This window comes from Myxocyprinus asiaticus, chromosome 50, assembly GCF_019703515.2.
Source record: "Myxocyprinus asiaticus isolate MX2 ecotype Aquarium Trade chromosome 50, UBuf_Myxa_2, whole genome shotgun sequence".
NCBI lineage: Eukaryota > Metazoa > Chordata > Actinopteri > Cypriniformes > Catostomidae > Myxocyprinus > Myxocyprinus asiaticus.
In genome coordinates, this window is record NC_059393.1 from 1084315 (window position 1) to 1097245 (window position 12931).

The 12931-nt window shown below is 35.0% G+C and overlaps 1 protein-coding gene across 1 annotated transcript in view; it reads right to left on the reverse strand.

Moving 5' to 3' along the window:
* Nucleotides 1–12931, reverse strand: part of LOC127438733 (protein phosphatase inhibitor 2-like) — a 29920-nt gene that overhangs the window by 4400 nt on the left and 12589 nt on the right. The window contains exons 2-5 of the mRNA XM_051694557.1: nt 12080–12187; nt 8753–8836; nt 1907–2007; nt 1452–1628 (exon numbers count right to left, since the gene is read on the reverse strand). Of these exons, the coding sequence (XP_051550517.1) occupies nt 1452–1628; nt 1907–2007; nt 8753–8836; nt 12080–12187 (470 nt within the window). The remainder of the gene's footprint in view (nt 1–1451; nt 1629–1906; nt 2008–8752; nt 8837–12079; nt 12188–12931) is intronic.

Below are 12931 nucleotides of genomic sequence, written 5' to 3' on the forward strand. Positions count from 1 at the left end.
TGCAGACAGACAGCACACTGGAGGTTAAGTCATTTTTTAAATAGGGAGCAAGAGAGCAAGTAATATATGCAGCTAAGTGCATTCACTCCTAAAATCCAACCAAAAGTTCAGTTTCAGGCAGCAGATGATGTTCAACATGTTTGGCAGACATGGGACAATGATAATCAGTACATAAATTCAGAATTTTAATTATATTTAATTTATTTAAAATTTTATTTTAACATGGTTGGCAGTGATTTGATGATGCTGGCCATTATTTTAATCAGCATTATTTAATCAGCTTTATAGAAAATCAGCAGTAATGTCTATAAAGTATCAAAAACATGAATAATCAACACTCCTGGAAACATTATAAACTATTTGATGAAAAACAATCTGACTTTTTATAGCTTGGTATTACTTCATTTTACAACATATTCCTGCAGTCCACATATGTGGACACCAATTTTTTGGAAAAACTAATTGCTCTAGATATTATTTTATTTTTTGCTTATTAGGTGCTACTAGTTACAAATCAAAAGGAAAATGCCTTAATATGCAGTGGTTACCATTTGTTATTGTATTTTATGATACACTTTGTGAAAAAAAATCCACATAAGATCATTATATTTGTTTTTTTAAAGAAATACATTAAAGATTGGTGTATAAAAGGGTGGCAGACAGGTAAGGGGGTGTCAAAGGGCAAAATATGAAAAGGAATAATGATGAGAGGCTTATCAAGGCTTATCAAACGATCAAACAAATGTAGACTGTACCAGCTCGGCAACTCTACACTCCAGTGTGTTCATGTTGACTAATCTCAAATGACTGAAGAAATGAACCGAAAAAAGATGTTGCGTCAAAATAGGTGGAGCACCGGGACACACCCGCTGATCACGTGGATCAATGACAGTATGAAGGTGTTCTAACAGCAGGTACGAAATTTTCCTGAAAGTCTGTGCTCAAAAATTCCTTCTTTTTTTGCCAGATTTTGTTTGAAATTACATCATACCTATTCTTCCTTTGATTTTGCTAGAAGAATAAAGGCGCCATAATTTAGAGTGGCTGTTTGGGTGTTACGTAGAGTAATACTATAAGGTAACTAGGGTTTTCTGTGTGGTTTCTAGGTGGTTGCTATGGCGTTCTGAATGGTACTAAATTGTACTAGTGCCCATTTATACAATCGGAAAATTCGATATCTCGTTTGACATCTGGTTGCTTGACCATTGCTATTCAGTTGCTTAGGTGTTCTGAGGAGTTTTTAGCATGTTACTATGCCGCTACTAGGGTGCTTTGGGTGGTTTCTAGTGGTTGATATGGTCCTTCTGGTGGTATTTTATCAGAGGATGGTATTTAGTGCATTGCTATGTGGTTGCTACGGTTTTCTGAAAATAAAAACCTTATGATGAAATCTTTAGTCATTTACTACAGATGTGTCAAGAGGTGAATATTTAAATGTCATCCTTATTTACCATCTTGTGGGGGGTCAAAAGTGATATCCTCTGTCTCTGTGTCGTCCTTCATCTCTTCATCCTTATCCTCCTGCTCCTCCGCCTCTAGCTCACTGGCGATAAGTTGTCGGGCGAGTTTGATGTTAAGACCTTCATTATAATGCATCTTCCTCATCATCTGAAACTGCTTCTTTCTGGCTGAGGACAGACAGGACACAAACAACTCTAAACGCAAGAATCCAACAATTTATGTCCACTGACAAAATGAGAAAAACATACTACACCACTGAATCATGGGAGAAACATCCTTTGCTGTATAGATATTTCTGAAGTACAGTATTCAATTAAGGATCAGCGTGTGTTTCAGAATTTAAGCCGAACAGTCACACGCTGATGGTGCAATGACATGTGTTAATGTACATTAGTGTGAGAGTAAACACAGAGGTGAAGCTGAGGGCGCGAGAAAGACACGTCACCTTGCTCCTCTGGACTCAATTCTTCCTCCTCTTCCTCACTGCTCTCCTCTTCTGGTTCCCTCATGAAGCGAGATTCAGCGCCCTCCACCGCTGCTGCCAGCCTGACATACAGAATGTAATCGTTATAAACTCCAAAAGTTCCAAAACCTAGTGAGCTTTACATTACTGAATTCAGTATTCTTTACTATCACAAAACTTTGAACAAAGCGTGAATCATGAAAAGATTTAATTTATTATTATTATTACTTTCAGTACATACGCAAAACAGTTCCTTTCGTTACTTGTAAAACTTTGTAGAACATTAAAGAGTAAAATGATCCATCAGGGATGGAGTGGGACAAAAAAAAGACTAACAAAACAAAACAAAAAAAAAACAGCCCAGCAGAGGGCAATGGTGACCCCAGAATAGAAATATTTATAATTCTGCTCAGCTGAAAAAAAAAAAATCATAATTATTTTGGATACATATACTTGTACACTGTCACTGATTACATGTAAAATTACATTAAGTATTTTAAATTAATATTGTAGGTTTTAAAATGGTATTGTTTATGATTAAATTTTTCTAAATTATTCTTTTCAATATCCAGTAAAATAATGTTTGCCATGGTATAAATTTACTAGTGAAATCAGACATTACATGTGGCATTATCAGGACGATTAAATATAAGGACCCTTAGCATTATTATACATTATATTCAGCATTACATACAGTTTAATATAGTACAATCATCTGTCAACACAGTGCGAATTCACTCTCGCACTGAAAAGTCTCATCCCGATGCTCACTGTATTACATGCACTGACATGCTGCGAAACAATCTAAAACACTTTAAACAGCACACTTTGAACTGAGACATCAGCGTGACATCCATGAGAGCTGCACAACTGATTACATTGAAACTGAAAGCGCGGTATGATGTTGCATGAGTTTAATCAAAGTGATTGCGCTCCATTTCTCCATTGCGATCGGTTTGATTGACATGGATGCACGCACTCGCTTGCCCAGTTAAGTTTAACGGAGACTCGCATGTGGTAAAAAACAAGCAGTTTTGCAAAATACGTGCCCGATTTTGAATTCATAACATGTATATATTATAAAACAGAAAATAGCAGTGAAATGTAAGTCATGTGCTGGAGAGAAACAACTCTTAAATGCATTAAACGGCACAATCACTCTTTCAACGCACCTGATGCAGCAACTGCTCCATATTAAACCGTATGCTTATTATGATCTTCTCTAAAGTGTTTATAAAGTGCCCCTGTGCGCTGGACAACTGTTGTCAAGTTGTTTTTCAAATGAGTTTCATCATGCAACACATTTTCACTGGGCTGTAAAGTGACATCACTGACAGAGCTTCTCCATGCTCACTGCATATATCCAACCAATCGATAATGAAATTCGTTGTCGATGATTTCCTTACTAATTAGTTAACTGCTCCAGGGTTAAAAAGCAAAACGTAAAATTATTGATTATCAGTATCGTCCACAAGGAGTTGTGAATTATCGGTTATCGGAATCAGCCACAAGGAGCTGTGAATTATTGTTTTTCAGTATCAGCCACAATTAGCTGTGAACTATCGGTTATTGTATCAGCCACAAGGAGCTGTGAATTATCTGTTATCAGTATCAGGACAGACATGATTAGCTGTAAATTGCTGATATCTGTATCAGCCACAATGAGCTGTGAATTATCGGTTATTTGTATCAGCCACACTGAGCAGTGAATGGATCAGTTATTGGAAGTGTTGTCAAAGTTGGCACTAAAATAAAAAGATCAGTCACAACACCAGTGTTTCTGCAGTATCGGTAGTACAGAGTACCGACTCAATCCAGTACCTGCACGCTGACTGTCCGACACATGACTGCTGCTACTTTTATGCTGAAATAGACAGTTAATCAAATTAAAATCGTGATATGTCCTAGTGTGATTATTAAACCACGAAAGACTAAAATCTTAGTCTGCATTTGAGCTGCGTGCTTTAAGTGAATGTGTGAAACTGACCGCTCATACACTGGAAACTCAACAGACATTGAGAATCATTCACATTGTATGAGATCAAAAAGCAGAGCACTTATCCACTGTGATGTGCGTATTACATGAAGACTATATATTTATATAATTAAAATCACAGTATTTGTGCTTTTACGATCACACTGGGCCATGTAGCAAACTGTTTATCTGGACAAGTGAAGCTTCCGTCAAACCACGTCAAAATAAAAGCTGCATGCCTGAAATTGAAGAAACTGCAATATAAATATATTACAACTGTGTAGTAAAATGTAATGTTCACTGTTGTAATATTATTATTAATAACAATAATAATACAAATTAAGCACTATTTCAAAAGCAAGAGTGCTTTTGTACTGAATAAAAGTTTGTTAAAAATGCAATGGTGTGTTTAAAAGTAACTGTTTTACTTGTTAAAAATTTTAAGAATTTATTTGATTAGACACCATGTTGATGATTAAATTAAACTTTAAAACATGAAATTCTGGGGCGTGGACAAAAGGATTTGGTAAAAAACTGATTTCAGTAGGGCCCTGCTTAAAAACACTTAAGCAATGCATGCTTAATTGAGAAACACGAAGGAAGCATGCATATCTTTTAATGTATTACTTCTATTGAAATTTAACTTCAAATAGGCTAAAGAAGTGTGTTCAATAGCACTTTACCATATTAGCAAATTTTTTGCTGTGGTATCAAAATTGGTATTGAGAACCGTTAAAATTTCACTGGTATCAGTACCGACTACTGAAATTTTGGTATCGTGACAACTAGTTATTGGTATCAGCCATGATGAGCTGTGAATTATCTGTTATTGGTATTAGCCACAATGAACAGAATTATCGGCCCACAAAGTCCATATCGGCTCATCCCTATTAAATGTTGATTAATCTCACAATGGGTTAACTTTGGCAACCCTAGTTAAAACAAAACTCAGTGTTGCTTCTTGAGGTAATTTCTCATATAATGTATGAAAGAAGTTTGATTGCTAAAGAGAGAATATTTTGAGAACACCAAAAATTATCTTGGTAGCTAACATAAGAGGATCTGTAAGGAAAGCATCTCTCAGGAGTAATCAGACACACACACACACAATGACTGCTGGAAAGGGAGCATAAAATACACAAGCCAGAGGGAAACACAAGATTGAGTGATGAAACAAAGACTGAAGGAGGAGGATGACAAAAGAGAGTGCAAAGATACAGACTAAGAAAGCAAGGAAACGCAAGACAGACCAAAGCAGAGCAGTTTTATATTACTCAGAGGTTCGGGATGGGAACAATATTATATAAACCTCTGGACAATTCAGCTTCACACAATAATTATTAAAATGGTTTATTTTCCTTTCTCTATTTAGATGATCATAGTTTTAAACATGTAATGGTTAGTATTTTTATAATGGATTTTTATAGATTAATATTGAAAATTTGGGACAAGGCTAAAACAATAAAATGAATAGACCACCCTAGTGAAAAAGTAATATACCAAATTGTATTTAAAATGCATTTATTTCATGATAAGTATATCATTTGATCACTACACATGAAGTGGTAAAGTAGTATAGTATACTACAAATACATTAACATATCTATGTATTTATTGAAAATACTATGTAATTGCACTTATTTTATGTTTTCTTCAAATGCACACAAAGAAAATTTGATCACTACACATGAAGTGGTAAAGTAGTATAGCTTTTACAAATGCATAAGCGTAAGTATACATTAAGTTCAAATATAGTGTACTTTAAGAAAGTACACTGGTTTGGTGCTTGTTTCCATCTACAACTTGTTTTATGATTCTACAACTTGTTTGAATAGTATTAAAAGCAATTATAATAAAAATGTTCAAGCACAAAAAAAAAATAAAAAAAAATAAAAATAAAAAAAAATTGTAATAGGACTAATATTTTCCTATATATATATATATATATATATATATATATATATATATATATATATATACACACACACACACACACACACACACACACACACACACACACACACACACAGTATACTCTATATTTTAAATTATGCCATGTCTGTTCTGAGAACTTTTAAGAGTGCATATTTAATTTGCATTTCAACATACTGTTATCATATTAACTGAGAACAAACTCTTTATTTGTTTGTCTTATAACAAGAGGTTACTAATGCTGGAAACCTATTAATTTAAAAATGATAATTAAAACATTATTTTGAGTACTTTTTTTAATTGCACAAAGCACATTCCTTAAAACACAAGAGTGATACTAAATTTACATGTGTGCAGCTGTTACTGCACCAGAACCAGTTTTGAAGTGGGGGGCCCTCAAACAGGCTGGCTGTGACATCATCACAACATTAAGAAGTCAGTGCAGAGTGTGTTGTACACCCAATTTATACCAGACTAGCTTCCAAGATTGTAAAAATCACGGTGATTATAGTTATTTATCTACATAAATATTAGTCAAAAACTGTCCCCTTACACAGTTCAAATGTTGACACAATCAAACTAAAAAGATTTAAATCTGCTTACACGGAGAGATTATGTGCTTGTCATTATTTTCAGTTCACACAAACCGCCGCTCAATCATTTTTTTCAAATGCTGTCTGTTAAGATATTGATGATGATACTACTGGAACACTAAATTGGTTCAACTGTGGGATCTTGTGTATGGGTTCCTCCTCTTTATGTATCTAATAAATCAGTCTCAATCAGACTTTTGTTGTTTGTGTTTGCATTCAACAATGTTACACAAGTACAGTGTGCCCTGTGTTTTATACCGTTTTTAAAGCAGCATGTTGCATTCAACATTGTGTGACTTGAAGAGGTAAGTTGAAGAGGTAAGCTAGGGGCCTTTGTAGATCAGTGATAAGATGGACCAATCAGACGTCTGCATTTTTTTTTTTTTTTTTTTACTTTTCTTTGTGCAAAGGGCAAAATGACAAGTTTACCTATTTTAATAAAATGTGAGGTGTTAAAACTAAATAGAATTATAGTCCTTTCCAGGAATATACTGTAACGTCTGTTGATGTTTCTGTTCTTGGGTGTCCACATCACTGAGGAACTCACATAGTCGGTCCTCACTGAGGCCGTTGTGAAGAAGGCTCATCAGCGCCTCTTCTTCCTGAGACAGCTGAGGAAGTTTGGAATGAACCGCCACATCCTCACACAGTTCTACACCAGCACTGTAGAGAGCATCCTGACTGGCTGCATCTCCGCTTGGTACGGCAATAGCACAGCCCACAACCACAAAGCCCTGCAAAGGGTGGTGCGAACTGCCAGACACATCATCGGAGGTGAGCTTCCCTCCCTCTAGGACATATACACCAGGCGGTGTGTGAAAAAAGCTCGGAGGATCATCAGAGACTCCAGCCACCTGAGCCATGGGCTGTTCTCACTGCTACCATCAGGCAGGCGGTATCGCAGCATCAGAACCCGCACCAGCCGACTTCATGACAGCTTCTTCCTCTAAGCAATCAGACTTCTGAACTTTTGATCTCTCACGATCAAAATACATCAGCACTGCACTTTATTACTCTTATATCTCACACCAGACTGTCATAAATTATATTCTCTCTTAACAACACATTGGCAACTGACTATCAACCGACAGCCTGAATGTCAATACAGTACAATACAACCTACTGTATATTTTATATATACTATTTTTATTGTATAATGTGTATTGTATATTGTGTGTATTGTATACTGTACATTGTATGTTATTATTTGTATATTGTGTTGTGTGTTATTATGTGTATATTAGATTTTAAATTGTGTTCTGTAATTTTGATGTTATTGTAAATTGGTATATGTTTCATCACTGTCATGACTGCTATGTTGCTCGGAACTGCACCCAAGAATTTCACACACTATTGCACTTGTGTATATGGTTGTGTGACAATAAAAGTGATTTGATTTTTGATCGTCTATGCTTTGCGATGGTCACGCATTACAGCGGATTACAAAAATTGCGGCAGAAACTGATGTGATCAATAAAAAGATATTATTCTGTTTGCACCCACAATTATTACTGTAGTCCCTCAGAAACACTGGATTCGACATATCTGTGAGATTCAAAGACACACCATAGTGGGATGTGTTCTTCTAATAGACTATTCAGATTAGTGCTCAATTGAAATGGGTAGGTGTATTGTAGTACAGCCCTGTGCTAGAGTGTCTTGACAACATGACAATGAAAACCAGGCATATCATGTTCTCTGACAGCTAAATCTTAAAATGACTAAATAAAATAGTTGTGAAAATATAACTGAAATTCAAACTAGCTTTTTGTATGTCTTTATAAAGTGGGGTCAAAAAGTCCAAGAGTCCACATTGAAAATGTGGGATTTATTTAAATGTAAATGTGGAAATAAAGTTTTGAAAAAAAAAAAAAGAAAAACAGGTAAAACATAAGAAAAGTTAGAACTTAAAATTAAATGAAGAAGAATATAGATGATTCTGCACTATTTCTAAGTCATCATTGTAAGCAAATTGTGTGACACTGACTATGTTAACACCTATGTACAAAAGTTAAATTTCACAAGATGCTCTTTGAATCATTCTCAAATCATGCTGGATAAAATGGATCACCATGTTTTCCTTGTAAAGTCAATGCTTGCTGGAGTGTATGCTGACACTAAAGCAAAAAGGTGACTAATAAAATACAAAAAAATTCTGAAATTCACATTTTGTATTGAATTTCTAAAGAATAGTTTTAATTTAATTTAGAACCAAACAGAAGTATTTTGACTAGTTGTCTCTGAAGTTTGGATGTTGTTGTAGCTCTTATGCACATATCAGTGATAGCAATGATGCACTGCCATAAACTCCTCACAGACATCACTTACTTCTTTGCGAGGTCATCTCCGGGAAGTACTGTATTCCCATCCGAGTCGCTGAGCGCCCCCTCGTCCTCGTCATCGCTAACCATCCTAAGAGGAACAGAAGAGTTTTGGCCGACAACCCGATAGCAGAAAGACAGTGTGACCTTTTCTGCAAGTTTGCTTTGTCATAATGAGTTGCAGCCTCAGAGTACATCTCTTGTATTTTGCAGACAGGGCAGTAACATATCCAGAGAGTAGAGTAACGGTTTCAACTAGCCCTATTCCCAATCCATACAGCCTCAGCAGGAGATCAGATCAGAACAATCAGTATTCTTCATGGTACACTCTTGAATGACTATTGGGGGATTCTCACAAAACAACGATGATTCTCATTACAGCAAGACAGTCATTTCATTAATATATTACAGTAAAAAAAGATGCTGTTGCATAATGATTTTTTTTTATTTATATAAAATCAGTGAAAATGAAAGGCAGTAATAAGAGAATACTATAAATTATGGCTTTACAATTGAAATAATACATCACATTGTGGTAATGAAAATATAATAATAATATTTTTTGCATTGCGGTTATGAGAATGGAGGGTTAAATGTGTGTAACTGTCATGAAAATAATGTCACAATGTGAAAAAAAAAAAAAGCCTAAAAATAGGCTTAATTTTCTGTATGCAAAATATAATGTCTTATTTGTTTCTTTTGATTTTGGAGTAAAATAGGAAAAGGGCATTTTTCTTGACAGGTTTCAGAAGAATAACCCACTAGGTTAACCGTTTCAAGAGCTGAATGTAATTTAATCTAAGTTAAGTGTACCCGTTAAAGGAATGTTCTGGGTTCAGTACAAGTTAAGCTCAATCTAAAGCATTTGTGGCATAATGTTGATTACCACAAAAATTATTTCGACTCATCCCTCCTTTTCTTCCTTTTCCTCCTTTAATTAAGCAAAAATCGATGTAACAGTGAGGCACTTACAATGGAAGTGAATGGGGTCAATTTTTGGAGGGTTTAAAGGCAGAAATGTGAAGCTTATAATTTTATAAAAGCACTTCCATTAATTCTTCTGTTGAAACTCATGTATTAATTGAACTTTAAAGTTGTTTAAATTGTAATTTTAGGGTTTGTTGACATGACATTGTCATGGTAACGAAGTTGTAAAACTGGCTATAACTTTACACAGATGCAGTTAGTAAGTGATGTTATCACACTAAAATCATATTAACACACATATTGATTATGTCTTGTGGCTATACTTTTGAAACAGAATTGAAACCCCCAGTCACTTCCATTGTAAGTGGAACACTGGAACCAAGATCTTTGCTTTTTTTTTTTTTTTTTAAGAAAAGTAGGAATGAGATTAAATACATTTTTGTGGTAATCAACATAATGCCTATTGAGCTTAACTTGTATTGAACTCAGAATATTCCTTAATAATAGTCTTAATAAAGAATTCATCCATTCATACAGAATGTGCTATTCCAGGTGAGCATTTATTGTCATTTCACAACAGCTTCCAATCCAATCAGAATTTGTGGTCAGAATTTATCCGTTTTATAATAAAGTTAATGCATATTGAGCTCAGTCTAACAGCAGACTATAGATAAAGAAAGAATATGGAATGCAAATATTATTTTTATGAATCAGCTATTTGTAAAAGTATAGTGAAAATTTAAAAGGATGAAATTCCCCATTGAAATAAACTTATGTGGGCTTAAATGGCACAGCAGTGATTTGTGGCTAAAAAGAGGTAATATTACTTACTACATGCAAAATGGTAAGAAAAAATATTTCTAGATTTAAAATATATTCACTTAAGTAAAACATAATAATTTGCTCGTGTACAAAAATAATTTGCTATTCTCATTCAAAACCCTCTTGCAAAGCTTTTTTGTACCACCGTACCATTTAAGCCCACCTGAAATGAATGCTAATTTACCAAAACACTACATGACAAAAACAATTGAGTTATATGTTATGAAATACAACTAAAACGGTAAAGTTAGCAGAGTTAACATGCTTGATGCTTTGGCAGTACACCACATTATGAAGCTCATCCACTGACCAGGCCATGTGGTGTGTTTGCTAGATCAAATAACTAATCTTTCCAGTTCAATATAAAGGGTAATCAGACTGATCTTTCATTACATGCATAGATCAACCCATTAATCTCTTAAATTTACATCAACTATTCACAATTACCAAATAACTGATTGGAAATAGATGAAATGTGTTCCTTTGCAGGGTCTCTTCACACCAAAGTTCTTCTGCCAGTTCTTATGTTTTTTCTAGGGAGTACTTACTAAATTTGGGCTCATCTGATCGGCTTGCAATGAAAATAACACCAAGTAACAAATAGACTTATTTAAACCTAAAAAAGCAAAAAGAAATTAGGCTTCCTTTGTGGGCTTAAAGTGGCTTAAAATGTACATGGGTTTAATGGGTGCAATTACGCGTTGACATGTTTATGAGAGAACTTGGCAAGTGTTCAAAAAAATACAGAAGCACTGAGGATGAATGCTGCACAGAAGCTTTGTTGGTTTTGCTTTAGATTTGCATTTGTGTGTCTTTTCTTTAATTTTTTTTCGCACACTCAAAGTCAATTCTCGCATGAACATGCCAACGCGCTTACGTGGCACTAGAGTGCCCTATTGTGAACGAGCGTAGGAGCTTGGTCCATAAACGGAGATTAATAATTAAAAAGTTTTAAATATTGATCTGTTTCTCTCACATACTTTTTGTATCGCTTCAGAAGACATTAATTGAACCACTCAGGTAGTATGGATTACATTTATGTTTCCTTTATGTTCTTTTTGGAGCTTTAAAGTTTTGGAACCCTGTTGACTTGCATTGTATGGACCTACAGAGCTGAAATATTCTTCTAAAAATCTTAATTTGTGTTCTGCAGAAGAAAGAAAGTCACACATCTGGGATGGCATGAGGGTGATTAAATGACAGAATTTTCATTTTTGGGTGAACTATCCCTTTAATATGAACAATAAAGGTTGTTTATAAACCTGTTTTGTCATGTACTATAATTCTGCGATTATATAGTATACTGCAATAAAAAATGACAGCAATTATCACAATATAAAAATCTGATACCGCACAAGCCCAGTTCTGATTGGCCGTGGTTGTGTTGCTTTTAGTGCGGACAACTTACTTGTTGCTGGAACTTGTTACATCAAACCTGGTTATAACATGGTGTTATAGTCATGAATATACAGTATTCTGTGACCTATGATGCTGATAGCTAAAGACTTAGCTCAGAAATCACACGTGGACATTTACAGAAGGTTGACTACTTCTATAGATGTTCAGTTTACCATGTGCTGCTCACCTGTGGTATGGTGTGCTGGGTTCATCAATCTTCATTAACCCATAGTCCTTATCTGCTGGATGATATGTGGCCAAAATGTTCATTTCATCCCATTTCTGTGATTTCTTCCTGAAAGAATGGGTCCAAACACAGAGCTTAGCATACAATTATAGATAAAACTATTAGCCCTCATGCAAATATTCCCACTGAGATCTGCTACATTTAACCAAGGACTCTGCCCCACTTTTAAACTTTATGGAGCACCTTTAAAAAAAATACAAAAATAGCACAAAGTGGCATATATAGTGAAATATGCATACACATTAGTGATGTTAAGACTGGCAAACACACTGAGAACTAACCAATGCATCTTCCATGTGCAAGCAGTGTTTTAATAGTAATGAATGGTATAGTCCTGCATACAGTGCATCCGGAAAGTATTCACAGCGCTTCACTTTTTCCACATTTTGTTTTGTTACAGCCTTATTCCAAAATGGATTAAATTCATTATTTTCCTCAAAATTCCACAAACAATACCCCATAATGACAACGTGAAAGAAGTTTGTATGAAATCTTTGCAAATTTATTAAAAAAAAAAAATAAATGAAATCGCATGTACATAAGTATTCACAGCCTTTGCCATGACACTCAAAATTGAGCTCAGGTGCATCCTGTTTCCACTGATCATCCTTGAGATGTTTCTACAACTTGACTGGAGTCCACCTGTGGTAAATTCAGTTGATTGGACATGATTTGGAAAGGCACACACCTGTCTATATAAGGTCCCACAGTTAACAGTGCATGTCAGAGCAAAACCAAGCCATGAAGTCCAAGGAATTGCCTGTAGACCTCTGAGACAGGATTGTATCGAGG